The sequence below is a fragment of the Periophthalmus magnuspinnatus genome, chromosome 3 (genome assembly GCF_009829125.3).
Source record: "Periophthalmus magnuspinnatus isolate fPerMag1 chromosome 3, fPerMag1.2.pri, whole genome shotgun sequence".
Lineage (NCBI taxonomy): Eukaryota > Metazoa > Chordata > Actinopteri > Gobiiformes > Gobiidae > Periophthalmus > Periophthalmus magnuspinnatus.
This window is the reverse complement of record NC_047128.1, coordinates 279,557-295,299: the sequence shown is the minus strand read 5'-3', so window position 1 is coordinate 295,299 and position 15,743 is coordinate 279,557. Positions and strand designations below refer to the sequence as shown.

At 49.8% G+C, this 15,743-nt stretch overlaps 2 protein-coding genes across 2 annotated transcripts; both read left to right on the top strand.

Moving 5' to 3' along the window:
• The first annotated feature begins 2,714 nt into the window (after positions 1–2,714).
• tssk6 (testis-specific serine kinase 6) lies at positions 2,715–5,001 on the top strand. Its single transcript, XM_033986593.1, has 2 exons — positions 2,715–2,981; positions 4,318–5,001. Exons 1-2 carry the CDS (start codon positions 2,715–2,717, stop codon positions 4,999–5,001), a joined length of 951 nt encoding a protein of 316 aa, XP_033842484.1.
• Positions 5,002–6,279: 1,278 nt separating this feature from the next.
• On the top strand, positions 6,280–15,440 carry hdgfl3 (HDGF like 3). The gene is made up of 7 exons (XM_055229331.1): positions 6,280–6,546; positions 8,022–8,098; positions 8,225–8,363; positions 8,889–8,943; positions 9,019–9,110; positions 12,295–12,408; positions 15,347–15,440. Exons 1-7 carry the CDS (start codon positions 6,463–6,465, stop codon positions 15,371–15,373), a joined length of 588 nt encoding a protein of 195 aa, XP_055085306.1. The 5' UTR covers positions 6,280–6,462; the 3' UTR covers positions 15,374–15,440.
• Positions 15,441–15,743: the final 303 nt, after the last annotated feature.

Here is a 15,743-nt window from a genome sequence, read left to right as displayed (position 1 = left end):
GTTCGACTGTAAATCCAAATCTTCTTTTCCTCTTTGTGTTTTTCACTTTTATAAAACTCGACCTGCAGCACAAACGAGTCCCGGCGTCGAGCGCATCACCTCATCCACGATCAGGAAAAGATGGATCCATAGACACATTTTAACACAATCAGATCTGTGGAGGGGCGAGTCAGTCTGTTCTATGGCTCATTATCGGCTCTTCTGCTGCAGCTCAGGTCTGTACAGACATAAAACAGACGTGTGGGCATCAGGGGTAAAGGGTCCTCGTTCACTGAGGCCTCACTGAGACCTCACTGAGACCTCACTGAGACCTCACTGACACCTCACTGAGGCCTCACTGACACCTCACTGACACCTCACTGAGGCCTCACTGAGGCCTCACTGAGGCCTCACTGAGACCTCACTGAGACCTCACTGAGACCTCACTGAGACCTCACTGAGGCCTCACTGACACCTCACTGAGGCCTCACTGAGACCTCACTGAGACCTCACTGAGGCCTCACTGAGACCTCACTGAGACCTCACTGACGCCTCACTGAGACCTCACTGAGGCCTCACTGAGGCCTCACTGAGACCTCACTGACACCTGTTGATTTCGTGTTATTGAAAAGGTTTTTATCCATAAAACTTTGAATTAAACCGTTTTGTTCAGAGTCGTCTCTTTCATAAAAACCTTCAAGTGCGTCGTGAGATTTTTAAAGTTTGTAAGTGATAAGTTCATAAAAGAAAATCCATCTAACGACTTAAAACAAAGAGAGATCAGTGAACGAGGCCAGGGACGAGGCCCGAGTCTGAAAGAACGAGGCCCGAGTCTGAAAGAGACTGAAAAGTTTCATCTGAATATTTGTGTTTACACCAGACGAGAGAAGAGCGCAGGGTCTGAGGAGGAGAGAGGAGGAGGAGAGAGGAGAGGAGAGAGGAGAGAGGAGAGGAGAGGAGGAGAGAGGAGAGGAGAGAGGAGAGGAGAGAGGAGAGGAGAGGAGAGGAGGAGAGAGGAGAGAGGAGGAGAAAGGGAGGAAAGCGAAAAGAGGGAGGAGAGAGGAGAGGAGAGGAGGAGAGAGGAGGAGAAAGGGAGGAAAGCGAAAAGAGGGAGGAGAGAGGAGAGGAGAGGAGCCTTTATAAAACACACAAGGACCAGAGTCACAGGGTGTGAGGAGGAGAGAGGAGGAAAGAGGAGAAACAAACCTTTATAAAACACACACACACACACACCTGCTGCCATGGTGAGAGAGAGACAAGCAAATGACAACATGAAAGAATGAAAGAACAGAGGAGAGAGGAGGAGAGGAGAGAGTGACAGGAGGAGCAGCAGGTAAACGCTCTGAGATAATGTGCTCCTGATGTTGAAACAGTGAAACATGAGACTGACACAACATCTGGAGTGTGTGTGTGTGTGTGTGTGTGGGGGGGGGGGGGGGGGGGGTCGGGATGTGTGTGTGTGTGTGTGTGTCGGGGTGGGTGTGTGTGTGTGTGTCTGTGTGTGTGCTGCCTCCTGCTGGACACAACAGAGAAGAACCAGAGCAGTGGAGTCATTTTTCTGATATTTAGATTTGAATGTTTGAGTAAGACAGGGAGGGCATCTGACACACAGGGAGGGCATCTGACACACGGGGAGGGCATCTGACACACGGGGAGGGCATCTGACACACGGGGAGGGCATCTGACACACGGGGAGGGCATCTGACACACGGGGAGGGCATCTGACACACAGGGAGGGCATCTGACACACGGGGAGGGCATCTGACACACAGGGAGGGCATCTGACACACGGGGAGGGCATCTGACACACGGGAGGGCATCTGGGGTCATTCTTAAACCTGCACTTCTTTGTCTAAACGTGGGCAGTAGTTGATGTTATTGATGTGACTCTGCTGCCACCTGCTGGACGAGTTTGACACTTACACACTTCAGGAGCAGCTACATAAAGAGCAGTGTGTGTGTGTGTGTGTGTAAGATCATTTAACTTTAGCTCGTGCTTTGCAGTGACGTCACTCCGGGGGGTTCTACATGCGTCTCTATGGCAGAATGTTCAGCGGTTACCATGGAGACGCAATGCAAACATTCACAAACAGCGATAAAAAATACTCGAGAACTCAAGACAAAAATCCATCCGTCCGTGTTCTTCCTCTTTCTCCGGGGCTGGGTCGCGGGGGCAGCAGTCCAAGCGGGGACTTCCCTCACCCCAGACACTTCCTCCAGCTCCTCCCCCAAGGTGTTTCCGGGGCCAAACGAGACACGACAAAACCCAAACTGTATTTAAAGAGCACGTGTTCAGGAGTTTGTGATCAGTCCAAACTCATGATTCTGTTTGAGTTTGTGAAAAAACTGTTGGCTAATGCTAATGCTAATGCTAATGCTAGCGTGTGACTGTAATGTTGTTTATCAGCACAGATCAGCTCATCTGTTGGAGTTCAGATAAGTCAGTTCTTTATGATTGTGTTAAAGTCTAACTTGAGTGTCAGACCTTCAGACAGAGCAGTGCCTCCAGTTAGCATCACACCCCCGGGAAATGTGGACGACATCAGCTTGAAAGTATAAAATAAACTCACCTTTTATCTACCTGGACTAAACTCATTTGAATGAAGCTTGTAGAATGAGCGTTGCCAGGTTTGTGTTTTGTTATTGTTCAAAAAAAAAAGTGCTTCAGAAAGAAAACAGGACAATCAGGACGACCGGGACAATCAAGACAATCAGGACAATCGGGACGCCGCTCCATGAGTTTAGGAGCCAAAGACAAACTGTTCATGGAGAAACATGGACTCACGTTCCAGAAGAGCCTTGGAGAGGGCCGCTACGGCACGGTGGTCAAAGCCTACTCCTGCCACACGAGGCAGCACTTCGCCGTGAAGGTCATCGACAGGACGAGAGCGGAGAAGCCATACCTCGAGAAGTTCCTGTCCAGAGAGTTAGAGATCGTGAAGTGTCTGAAGCATCCGAACGTCGTCACAACACATCACGTGTTTGAGCAGAGCGGCAGCAAGGTAAGAACGCCAGAGGGGTTAAAGGTCAGAAACACAGACGAGGACGACGCCCACAGCAGCGCCACATGAAGCTCATCAACGCTAGCAGGTAGAGAGGCTAATCTGGAGTCCAGTGAGTATCATAGCAACCAAAGAGCCAATCAGGAGCGAGGCTGTGGAAGGTAACGCCCCTTTTTTTACATTATTCTCTCTGTTTTTGTCTGTCAAACCCCTCACCACACACTTTATACACTTTTCTCACACAGGCGTTAACATTTTCTCACATTTCTCTCTCGTTTAAACTCTCTCAAAGTTCAAACCTTCGTAGGCGTCTTTGTCGGTGCAGAACGTTTCATCGACATTGTGGGTTTTGTCGGGGAGAAAACAAATTGCAAACGTACAGCACTTCAGAGTCACACTGAGATCCAACGTTTATGTAAATTTGACTCTAATATTTTGTTCTGTTCAGTCTCTTGAGGCGGTGGTTTGTCACATTTAGATTTAATTTGACGTATTTTCTTGCTTCTTCTTTGCTTAAATCGACCGACAGCAGGACAGTTACAGCTCGTGTGCGCTCCTCAAATGTGCTGTACTGAAACAATAAGTAGGAACCAATATTATTATGAAGAAAGTAAATGATGTGTCCAACATAATATAATAAATAATAAAATAAGTTTAAAGTAATAATCAAAATACTAATGACCCAAATAAATGTTAATACAGAAAATAATATACGTCAAATAAATCAAACGTTACATAAATTTGGCTGAACACGGGAGACACGGCACGTCCCTCAGCCAATCAGAACGCATGACACAATGGTCTACAGTCCAACAGCCAATCAGGACGCATGACACAATGGTCTACAGTCCAACAGCCAATCAGGACGCACGACACAATGGTCTACAGTCCAACAGCCAATCAGGACGCACGACACAATGGTCTACAGTCCAACAGCCAATCAGGACGCACGACACAATGGTCTACAGTCCAACAGCCAATCAGGACGCACGACACAATGGTCTACAGTCCAACAGCCAATCAGGACGCACGACACAATGGTCTACAGTCCAACAGCCAATCAGGACGCACGACACAATGGTCTACAGTCCAACAGCCAATCAGGACGCACGACACAATGGTCTACAGTCCAACAGCCAATCAGGACGCACGACACAATGGTCTACAGTCCAACAGCCAATCAGGACGCACGACACAATGGTCTACAGTCCAACAGCCAATCAGGACACACGACACAATGGTCTACAGTCCAACAGCCAATCAGGACACACGACACAATGGTCTACAGTCCAACAGCCAATCACCTCGCTGAGTGAGTTTTTGTTGTGTTTCTCAGGTGTTCGTCGTCATGGAGCTGTGCGTGAACGACCTCTCCGACTACATGAAAACCAACGGCGCGCTGTCTGAGGAGCGCAGCCGGACGTTCTTGGCCCAGCTCTGCGCCGCCGTCCAGTATCTCCACGGCAACGACATCACCCACCGCGACCTCAAATGCGAAAACCTGCTTTTGGACCAGAAACAAAACATCAAAGTGTGCGACTTCGGCATGAGCAAGCGGCTGACGTACACCGACGGACGCCTGGATCTGAGCGACACCTTCTGCGGGACCGATAGCTACGCCGCTCCGGAGATCTTACGCGGTTTACCGTACAATCCCGTCATGGCGGACGTCTGGAGCGTGGGCGTGATCCTGTTTAAAATGCTCTACGACGCGCTGCCGTTCAGTTCCGGCAGCGTCCTCAAGATGGTGCAGCTCCAAATGAAACGCGACATAAACTTCCTGGACTCGCACCAAGTCTCGCCGGACGCCGTGGGTCTGGTCCAGCGGCTGCTCCACCCGGACGTGGAGCATCGGATCAGCGTCGCCGGCGTCCTGGAGAGTCCGTGGATGCAGCAGAGGGAAAAACGGGCAGAGGGCGCCGCAGCGTCATCCAACGTGGGACCGGGAGAGACGACGGGTGAGGACGGAAAGGACTCGACTGAAGGTCACTGCGGAAAGGTCAAAGTCAAGAAGAGATGAAGAAGAGGTCAAGAGGTCAAGAGGTCAAAGTCTCATTAAACTCATTAAAGAAAAACTATTTAATTGTAACGCATCACATATTTAGATCCATGTTTCATTTTATTATTTTGAAAATTCTAAATTCGCCCAAATCAAAGTATTAACATGTTTTATCAGTTTCACTTTCGTTTTTGTGGCTCTGAGTCCAAAGCCCCGCCCCCTTCACGGCGCTATCACATCACAATCAGCGTTAATGAAACTACTGCACATCACACCAGGTTTGTGAAGCTGTAGTGTGTTGTTTTGTGTCATGTTTTTGTATATTTATGGAGGATTGTCGTGTGGGAGCGTGGGTGATGTAGGCTTGTGGGCGGAGCCTCGTACAGGAGGGTTTGAATAGGGCCCGGGAGAGATCTCTAGATTACTCAAACATGCATGGATGATCTAAAACCTCTTCACACGTGTTTTTGACGAGGATCAGTGTCAGAACATGAGAGAATAACATAATATTAATAAATAAAGACACAGAAAAATACAGAGTGTGGCTGTTACCGTGGAAATGTAAAGTTCCATATTACTCTCTTTTCTGAATTGTTTAATGTTTCCTCGTCACACACAGACCTGGAGTTGTGTTTTGTTTCATTCTCACATGTTTAACACAAAAACTTTGCAGATTTAGGCTGAGTTCTTCTCTCAAACTGAAAACACTGTGTTCCACCTTGTGATGTCATCGTGTGGTGATACAGGAAGTGCTCCACTGTGTTTTTAAACTCCACACACCTTCATTTATAGAATCATTTGGATCATTTCAGTCCTGGAGTTGTCTCTTATCTCGACTGAACTAAAGGTAAAAGGAGCTGTTCACTTGAAAAAAATAAATGAAATACCACTTGATGACATCACAAGGTGGAACGTCGCATTTTGATCTTTGTAGATGTTACAGACTAATAATAAAGTGACTCAAACATGTGAATGAAACAAACTCATCTCCAGGTCTGTTTGAGGAGGACAGGGGTTAAACTGTCAGGAGTCAGTTTGTGTTATAGTTTTTTTTCTAAATCTTTCTCTGTTTCTTCGTGTCTTTTTTCGTCCTTTTCTAAAGAACCTGACACTAAATCCTGTTTTTGTGCGTCTCAAAATGGCTGCTGGTCCACAAAAGTGTTTATTTTACGCCAGAGTTGTGCAGATTTGAGCAGAGTTCCTGGAGGCTGCGGCTCAGGTGCGGCTCTCACTGGAGCCATTCTCCATCACATTTACACCTCATTTCGTGCGTAAAAGGAGAGCCCACACATCCTTGCGTTTTCCGCCTTTTTTAATTATTTATTTCCGTGTAAACTGCAGTCTTCACATAAAAACATTCATGGTCAATAACTCCAGAGCGCCTGACTGCACCACGGGGCCGTAGAAGAGCCGTTTGGGAACCGGGAATCGGTCTGAAACCCACCCGAGCCGAAGCGCGTCGTCGTCCCGCAGACCAGAGGCATGGCTCGACCGCGGCCGCGGGAGTACAAGGCGGGGGACCTGGTGTTCGCCAAAATGAAAGGATACCCACACTGGCCAGCGCGGGTGAGTGCGGGCTGCAGCCGGGCAGGAGGCGCGCGGAGGCGGGGAGGATGCGCACGGGACCCCGCTGTGCTCCTGGAGCCCGGAGGAGACAGAGGAGCACCGGGCTGGAGCACCGGGCTGGAGCAAAACGCGTTATTTGAGCAGAGGTGGTAAAATGGAGGAGCGTGAGGATTGAGAGGAGCAGGATCGGCCCAAACATTAGCATCTCCTGCAAACTGCGCCCTCCGCGCCTCCTGTGACCGTCACATTCACCTTTTATCCGCGCGCGCCACTTTATCAATGTCATTTTGCATAATTTAAGAGAAAAGAGGAGAAGAGGAGAAGAGGAGAAGAGGAGCTGACCTCAGGTCACCAGCCTCCCCCGAGTCAAATACAAACAAAACAGCGACAATAAGGCGCAGATCAGAGGAGCAGGTTTAACACATAAACCTGCAGATTTAGGCTGAAAACACTCAGCTCCACCTTGTGATGTCATCATGTGGTGATACAGGAAGTGCTCCACTGTGTTTTTAAACTCCACACACCTTCAGTAGAATCAGATGTGGAGTTGTCTCTTATCTCGACTGAACTAAAGGTAAAAGGCTCCTCCTCAAACCTCCACCTTAACGTGGTGGAGGTTTGAGCCCTAATGATCCTGGAGCTCTGATGTCGGGGGCTTCATGCCCCTGGTCGGGTCACCCACGGTCGACAGGTTCAGGGGCACAGGTCAGACTCTGAGGGTTCAGGAGGATCAGAGGTTCTGAGGACAAAATCAAGGCCAGTTACGTCGCCTGGACCAGTGTCACCGGGGCCCCACCCTGGAGCCAGACCCCATGAGGCTCAGCCCGACGTGGGGCCACCCTCCCATGGACCACCTGCAGGAGGAGCCATGAGGGGCCAGAGCAGAGAGATCTGGGCAGCAGTCGAAGGCAGATCTCCAGACAAGGCTCTGGCTCTGGGGACATGGAATGTCTCCTCTCTGGGGGAGGAGCTTGTGCTGGAGGTTGAGCGTCACACACAGATATAGTCGTCCTCACCTCCACACACAGCCTGGACTCTGGAGCCAACTCCTCCAGAGGGGCTGGACTCTCCATTTCTCTGGCGTTGCCCGCGGGGAGCGGCGGCGAGCTGGTGCGGGCTCATTGCCCCACAGCTCAGCCGCCTCGTGTTGGAGTTTACCCCGGTGAACGAGAGGGTCGCGTCCCTGCGCCTTCAGGTCGGGGACAGGTCTGTGCAGGTGGCACCAGGACACTCTAGGTCAGAGGTCGATGATCGACTGTCATGTCATGTGACCTCAGGCCGCGTGTCTTGGACACATCACAAGGTGGAACGTCACATTTTGATCTTTGTAGATGTTACAGATGAATAATAAAGTGACTCAAACATGTGAATGAGGAGAACATTAGAACATTAGAACATTAGAACATGGATTAAACCTCACAGAGTCCATTTTTTGTACTATAGGACCTTTGACCTTTAACCTTGTTCCTGTTCAGATTGATGAACTTCCTGAAGGAGCAGTGAAGCCTCCAGCCAACAAATATCCCATCTTCTTCTTTGGGACACATGAAACGTAAGGATCATCTGAGCTCAGAACATTTAAACCATTTAAACAAACAGATCAAGTGTCGATCTTTATTCACAGTTTGTGAATCAGATTCTTGTTTTTATTATTTTATCTGTTTTATTTTTCCCATAGTGCCTTTCTGGGCCCCAAGGACCTGCTCCCGTACAAAGATTACAAAGAGAAGTTTGGCAAATCCAACAAGAGGAAAGGATTTAACGAGGGACTGTGGGAGATCGAGAACAACCCCGGAGTCAAGTTCACAGGGTACCAGGTCAGACGGGGGCAAAGGGCAAAGGGCACAGACGGGGGCAAAGGACAAAGGGCACAGACGGGGGCAAGACCACGCGAATTAAACCTTGAGTCTCTATGGTTCTCATCTTTGTGGATCTTTTTGTTATAATTTACACGTTTTAAATCACAATATTCATCTAAAACCACTAGAGTGTCCCAGTGGGCGTGTCACAGTGGGCGTGTCACTGTGGGCGTGTCACTGTGGGCGTGTCACAGGTGGAATTGTAGGCGTAACAATTACATCCCCATGGAGACAATCAGGTGGTTGAAAGTTACACATTGTAGCTTTAAAGTGTGAGGTTTTCATGATTCTCTCAGGAGTTTTGTCCCCGTGCACCAGGTGGTTGCTAGGTTACAGTGTAGTCTAGTGTGATGTCATGATTTACAACCAGGAAGTAAAAATTTAAACCTGAAAATGTTGCCAAGCCAGAAAAAAAGTCAAACCTTTTTATCTAAATGTTAAATATCTAAAGTGTAAAGTGTGAAATGTGTGGTCCATCCTCAGGTGATGCAGAGTTCATCAGAGGCAGAGGACGCAGGAAACACAGCGGACGGCAGCAGTGAAGGAGAAGAGGGAGAAGAGGGAGAAGAGGGAGAAGAGGGAGAGGAGGGAGAGGAGGGAGAGGAGGAGGGAGAGGAGGGAGACTCTGTGGAAGAGGAGGAGGACGCTGAGAACATCCCGTCTGATAAGAGCGGCTCCAAGAGGAAAAAGTCCAGCTCTGCCAAGGTACACGGCTCAGATCACACCACACACCTGGGGGGGGGATCTACATGTGTCTCTACGGTAGAATATTCTGCGGTTACCATGGTGACACAATGCACACATTAGCAAACACGAGACAAGAAAGTTTAAAGATTGTCTGCAAACTTTAGACAAAACATAAAAGTGATTTAAAGAGCTCATCTTCAGGAGTCTGTGGTCCGAGCTCATGGTGAAAAACTGTCGGCTAATGCTAATGCTAATGCTAATGCTAGCTTGTGACTGATGTTATTTGAGAGACGTGTTTAACAGGACAAATCAGCTCATCTGTTGTAGTTCAGATAAATCAGCTCTTTATGGTCAGATTGTGTTAAAATAAAACTCAGATTAAAGTCTGACAGAGCCTCAGACAGAGCAGTGCCTCCTGTTAGCATCACACTTGAAATGTTGACGGCATCAACAGTGTCCAGAGACTAATAAAAGGTCGTCTTAAAAAGGTCATCTTTATCTTTATTTCAGACTCATGGTTCATTTTTAAAACAAACAGAGACAAAACAAACAGTGACTTTTATGTTTTAAAAAGAACCAGAGCAGTGTCTCCCCCTGTGGGACTGACAGAGAACTGCACTGAACTGTGTGTGTGTGAGGATGTTTCAGACTGAGGAGGATGTTTCAGACTGAGGAGGATGTTTCAGACTGAGGAGAATGTTTCAGACTGAGGAGGATGTTTCAGACTGAGGAGGATGTTTCAGACTGAGGAGGATGTTTCAGACTGAGGAGGATGTTTCAGACAGAGGAGGATGTTTCAGACTGAGGAGAATGTTTCAGACAGAGGAGGATGTTTCAGACTGAGGAGGATGTTTCAGACTGAGGAGGATGTTTCAGACTGAGGAGAATGTTTCAGACTGAGGAGGATGTTTCAGACTGAGGAGGATGTTTCAGACTGAGGAGGATGTTTCAGACAGAGGAGGATGTTTCAGACTGAGGAGGATGTTTCAGACTGAGGAGGATGTTTCAGACTGAGGAGGATGTTTCAGACAGAGGAGGATGTTTCAGACTGAGGAGGATGTTTCAGACAGAGGAGGATGTTTCAGACAGAGGAGAATGTTTCAGACTGAGGAGGATGTTTCAGACAGAGGAGAATGTTTCAGACTGAGGAGGATGTTTCAGACTGAGGAGGATGTTTCAGACTGAGGAGGATGTTTCAGACTGAGGAGGATCTTTCAGACAGAGGAGGATGTTTCAGACAGAGGAGGAAGTTTCAGACTGAGGAGGATGTTTCAGACAGATGATGATGTTTCAGACAGAGGAGGATGTTTCAGACTGAGGAGGATGTTTCAGACTGAGGAGGATGTTTCAGACTGAGGAGGATGTTTCAGACTGAGGAGGATGTTTCAGACTGAGGAGGATGTTTCAGACTGAGGAGGATGTTTCAGACTGAGGAGGATGTTTCAGACTGAGGAGGATGTTTCAGACAGAGGAGGATGTTTCAGACAGAGGAGGATGTTTCAGACAGAGGAGGATGTTTCAGACTGAGGAGGATGTTTCAGACAGATGAGGATGTTTCAGACTGAGGAGGATGTTTCAGACTGAGGAGGATGTTTCAGACTGAGGAGGATGTTTCAGACTGAGGAGGATGTTTCAGACAGAGGAGCTCTAATAGTGATGCGACTCTCGGCTCTTTCGTGGGATCTGAATCTTTTGGACGTGTTGGTGTCAAAGAGCCGTTCCACAGACTGGCTCTTTTATGTGTTTGTTGTTGTTGTTCAAATGTAAAGTGCGATATAAATAAAATGTATTATTATTATTATTATTATTATTATTATTATTATTATTATTATTATTATTATTTGTTCAAACTGATCAGAAACATGAGGCTCAGGTGAAACGGTTCAAACTGGGACAGAGTTTAGTCTGTGGAATTATGTCTAAAAAATGGTGCACTACAGTAAAATTAATATTAAAGTCACTGTTTTTATGGAGCCACATCTGTTTTTGTGCACGAGTCCCTCACGTCGCCTCCTCTGGTTCTGTTCTTGTTCTGGTTCTGTTCTGGTTCTTCTCTTGGCTCATTTATCAGTGTAAAAAAACAGACAAATTAGAAACAATAAGATTCAGTTCTTTTTTAATATGAGATCCGGTTCAGTCGTTCATGTTAAAGAGCCGTTCCAAAGAGCCGCTCGTTCACATCATCACCTCTGTGTGACGCGGCCCCGTGTGAACTCCTCCAAACTGTTAACCCTTTGTGAGCTGCACATTCTGTCTGTATTATTCCATTAGAGCGCCCCCTGGGCACTGCACAGAGAAACGCCGCGGCAGGTCCAAACGCTCACATCTCACTCCTCTCCTAGCAACCGCTGTTACCTAGCAACTGGGCTCCATCACTCTGTGCACATGTGCTGCATTAGAGGCATGTGGGGGGTCGGTGGTGCATTAAGGGGCCGGTGGTGCATTAAGGGGCTGGTGGTGCATTAAGGGGCCGGTGGTGGGTCTGTGGTGCATTAAGGGGCGGTGGTGCATTCAGAGGCCGGTGGTGCATTCAGGGGCCGGTGGTGCATTCAGGGGCCGGTGGTGCATTCAGGGCCCGGTGGTGCATTCAGGGGCCGGTGGTGCATTCAGGGGCCGGTGGTGCATTCAGGGGCCGGTGGTGCATTCAGGGGCCGGTGGTGCATTCAGGGGCCGGTGGTGCATTCAGGGGCCCTCCCACTGCTGCATGTTTGAGTGGAGATAGTTTCACACAGGTCAATATTTGGACTTGCTGCTTTTACACACACTGAGCCTGTGCTAATGCTAACACTGATGCTAACGCTGATGCTAACACTGACGCGAATGCTGATGCTAACACTGACTCTAACACTTATGCTAACACTGACACTAACACTGATGCTAACACAGACTCTAACGTTGACTCGAACACTGACGCTAGCACTGACGCTAGCACTGACGCTAACACTGACACTAACACTGATGCTAACAATGACGCTAACGTTGAAGCTAACACAGACTCTAACAGTGACTCTAACACTGATGCTAACACTGACTCTAACATTGACTCTAGCACTGACGCTAATGCTGATGCTAACACTGATGCTAACGCTGACGCTACAGGTCTGTTTGTGATGAGGAAACATTAGACAGAGATCACACACAGTGTCGTATGGACCTTCAAATCCAAAGTCTTTATTTTTGCTTGTTGTTTCTGTGTCATTAGAAGTCGAAGCAGTCGCGACTCTGTGAGGAAGACGAGAATGACGGGAAAGAGGAAGAGCAGAAGAGCTGCTCAGACGGAGAGCAGGACAATGACCTCCACAGCTCTGACAGTAAGGTACAGTGAGTCAGGTTCAACAGTCAGGACCTTCACACAGGCTTTACTCACAGACTGTTTATGTAAATGGACACTACCTGCTAGCCACCGCGCTACAAACAGGAAGTGATCATGGACGCACTTCTGGCTCCTTCGACTCTGGCTCCAATTCACTTTCTGTGGAAAAAACGGCTGTTGTCAGACTCGTCATTTCGGTCTTAAATGTTCATATTAACCCCCTCTACATGATCCTGGGAGGCGTCCAGGAGGCATCAGGAAGAGATGCCCAAGCCTCAGCTGCTCCTCTCGACATGGAGGAGGGAGCAGCGGTTCTACTCCGAGCTCCTCCTGTGTGACTGAGCTCCTCACCCTATCTCTAAGGGAGATTCCCATCCCAGCCGCTTCACACTTGGCTGCAAATTCCCCCAGTGCTGCAGGTCCTGGTCGATGAAGCCATCAGGACATCATCTGCAAACAACAGAGATGAGATCCTGTGGTCCCCGAACCGGACCCCCTCTGGCCCCTGAACCAGACCCCCTCTGGTCCCTGAACCAGACCCCCTCCGGCCCCTGACTGCGCCTAGAAATTCTGTCCATAAATATAATGAACAGAACCGGTGACAAAGGGCAGCCCTGGTGGAGTCCAACATGCACCGGGAACAGGTCTGACTTACTGCAGAGAACAGAGGTTCCTGCTCCGGTCATACAGGGACCGGACAGCCCTTAGCAAAGAGCCCCGGACCCCATACTCCCAGAGCACCCCCCAAAGGACACCACGAGGGACACGGTCGAATGCCTTCTCCAGATCCACAAAACACATGTGGACTGTGGCAAACTCCCATGAGCCCTCGAGGACCCGATGGAGAGTATAGAGCTGGTCCAGTGTTCCACGACCAGGACGAAAACCACACTGCTCCTCCTGAATCCGAGGTTCGACTATCGGTCGGATTCTCCTCTCCAGTACCCTGGAGTAGACCTTACCGGGAAGGCTGAGGAGTGTGATTCTCCTGAACTGGAACACACCCTCCGGTCCCCCTTCTTATACAGAGGGACCACCACCCCGGTCTGCCAGTCCAGAGGTACTGTCCCCGACCGCCACGCAATGTTGCAGAGACGTGTCAGCCAAGACAGTCCCACAACATCCAGAGACTTGAGGTACTCAGGACGGATCTCGTCCACCCCCGGAGCCTTGCCACCGAGGAGCTTGTCAACCACCTCGGTGACTTCAGCCAGGGTGATGGACGAGTCCGCCTCCGGGTCCTCAGTTTCTGCTTCCTCCTCGGAAGACGTGACAGTGGGATTGAGGAGATGCTCAAAGTATTCCTTCCACCGCCCGACAACATCCCCAGTCGAGGTCAGCAGCTCTCCACCCGCACTGTAAACAGTGTTGGTGAAGCACTGCTTCCCCCTCCTAAGGCGTCGGACGGTTTGTCAGAATCTCTTTGAGGCCGTCCGATAGTCCTCCTCCATGGCCTCCCCGAACTCCTCCCAACCCCGAGTTTTTGCCTCTGTGACTGCCCGAGCCGCGGCACGCTTGGCCCGCCGGTACTCATCAGCTGCCTCAGGAGTCCCATGAGCCAACAAGGCTCGATAGGACTCCTTCTTCAGCCTGACAACTCTTAAGGACTCCTTCTTCAACCCCCTTACTTCCGGTGTCCACCTCCAGGGTCAGGGGTTGCCGACCACAGCTACAAGCGGCCGCATCGACAATAGAGGTGTAGAACATGGCCCACTTGGAGTCCATGTCACCAGCCTATCACGGGTCTGGGAGAAGCTCTCCCAGAGCTGTGAGTTGAAGACCCCCTTGACAGAGGGTTCCACCAGATGTTCTCAACAGACTCTTACGATGCGCTTGGGCCAGGTCTGTCCGGCTTCCTCCTCCACCAGCGGATCCAACTCACCACCAGGTGGGAGGCCGTTCCTCCCAATCACGTCCCTCCAGGTGTCACTGTCGTTACCCACATGGGCGTTGAAGTCCCCCAGGAGAACAACGGAGTCCCCGGTTGGTGCACTGTCTAGTACCCCTCCCAGGGACTCCAAGAAGGCCGGGTACTCTGCACTGCTGTTTGGCCCGTAGGCCGACACAACAGTGAGAGACCTGTCCCCGACCCGAAGGCGCAGGGACGTGACCTCTCGTTCACACACCAGCTCGCCGCCGCTCCCCGCGGACAACGCCAGAGAAATGGAGAGTCCAGCCCCTCTGGAGGAGTTGGCTCCAGAGTCCAGGCTGTGTGTGGAGGTGAGGACGACTATATCTGTGTGTGACGCTCAACCTCCAGCACAAGCTCCTCCCCCAGAGAGGAGACATTCCATGTCCCCAGAGCCAGAGCCTTGTCCAGAGATCTGCCTTCGACTGCTGATCTCTCTGCTCTGGCCCCTCATGGATCCTCCTGCAGGTGGTGGTCCCACAGGAGGACGGCCCCATTTCGCTCCTTCAGGCTGTGCCCAGCCGGGCCCCGTGGGGAAAGGTCCAGCCACCAGGCGCTCGCTGTCGAGCCCCCCCCCCCCCCAGGTCTGGCTCCAGGGTGGAGCCCCGGTGACGTCCGGACGACGTAGCTGATCTTGATCTTTTGCTGGTCATAAAAAGCTGCTGCAGAGAAACTGTCTGATTTATAATTTTGGTGAATGTGACAAAACATGAAATAAGTCACAAAGTGGAGCCACAAAAATGAGCCAAACTAAACCAGATCTGAAGGAGCCACAGGAGCCGGAGGAGCCACAAACACAAATGTTCAGATCGTGTCATATTGTTACATAAAATGACTTTAGACTCACCGAGAGAAAAGGAACAACACTTTTACTCGAGTAACAGAACTGTTACTGCAATACAAACAGTAAAAGTATACTGACAGAAAAGTACTCTGAAAAGCAGTTACTTTAAAAAGTTACTTGAATAAATGTACCTGAGTAAATGTACTCGAGTACTCTGTGTGACTCACTCTCTGTGTGATTTTTTTCAGAACCAGATGATTCTAGAGGAGCATTAGGCAAATGTCTGAAGACTCAGACTGTGTAGCTCAAAGACGCCTACGTCACTGTCACCTCCACCTGCTCCACCTGTTCACCTGCCCCACCTGCTCCGTCTGCCCCACCTGCTCCACCAGCTCATGTGCCCCACCTGCTCCACCTGTTCACCTGCTCCACCAGCTCATCTGCTCCACCTGCTCATCTGCTCCACCAGCTCATCTGCTCCACCTGCTCTACCTGCTCCACCTGCTCCGTCTGCCCCACCTGCTCCACCTGCTCCACCTCCTCCACCTGCTCCGCCCACAGCTCCAGGTGAGCTCTCGTTTGACTCTGGGGTAAAAAGGTGGAGATGTTGAACGACACAATCAGGCAAAGTCTGGACACGTTTCA

Bases quoted from the DNA above. Each gene is read 5' to 3' on its own strand.
- tssk6 (XM_033986593.1), top strand. From the start codon at position 2,715: ATGAGTTTAGGAGCCAAAGACAAACTGTTCATGGAGAAACATGGACTC. The intron at 2,982-4,317 runs GTAAGAACGCCA...TGTGTTTCTCAG, and splicing joins TTGAGCAGAGCGGCAGCAAG to GTGTTCGTCGTCATGGAGCT.
- hdgfl3 (XM_055229331.1), top strand. From the start codon at position 6,463: ATGGCTCGACCGCGGCCGCGGGAGTACAAGGCGGGGGACCTGGTGTTC. The intron at 8,099-8,224 runs GTAAGGATCATC...TTTTTCCCATAG, and splicing joins TTCTTTGGGACACATGAAAC to TGCCTTTCTGGGCCCCAAGG. The intron at 12,409-15,346 runs GTACAGTGAGTC...GATTTTTTTCAG, and splicing joins TCCACAGCTCTGACAGTAAG to AACCAGATGATTCTAGAGGA.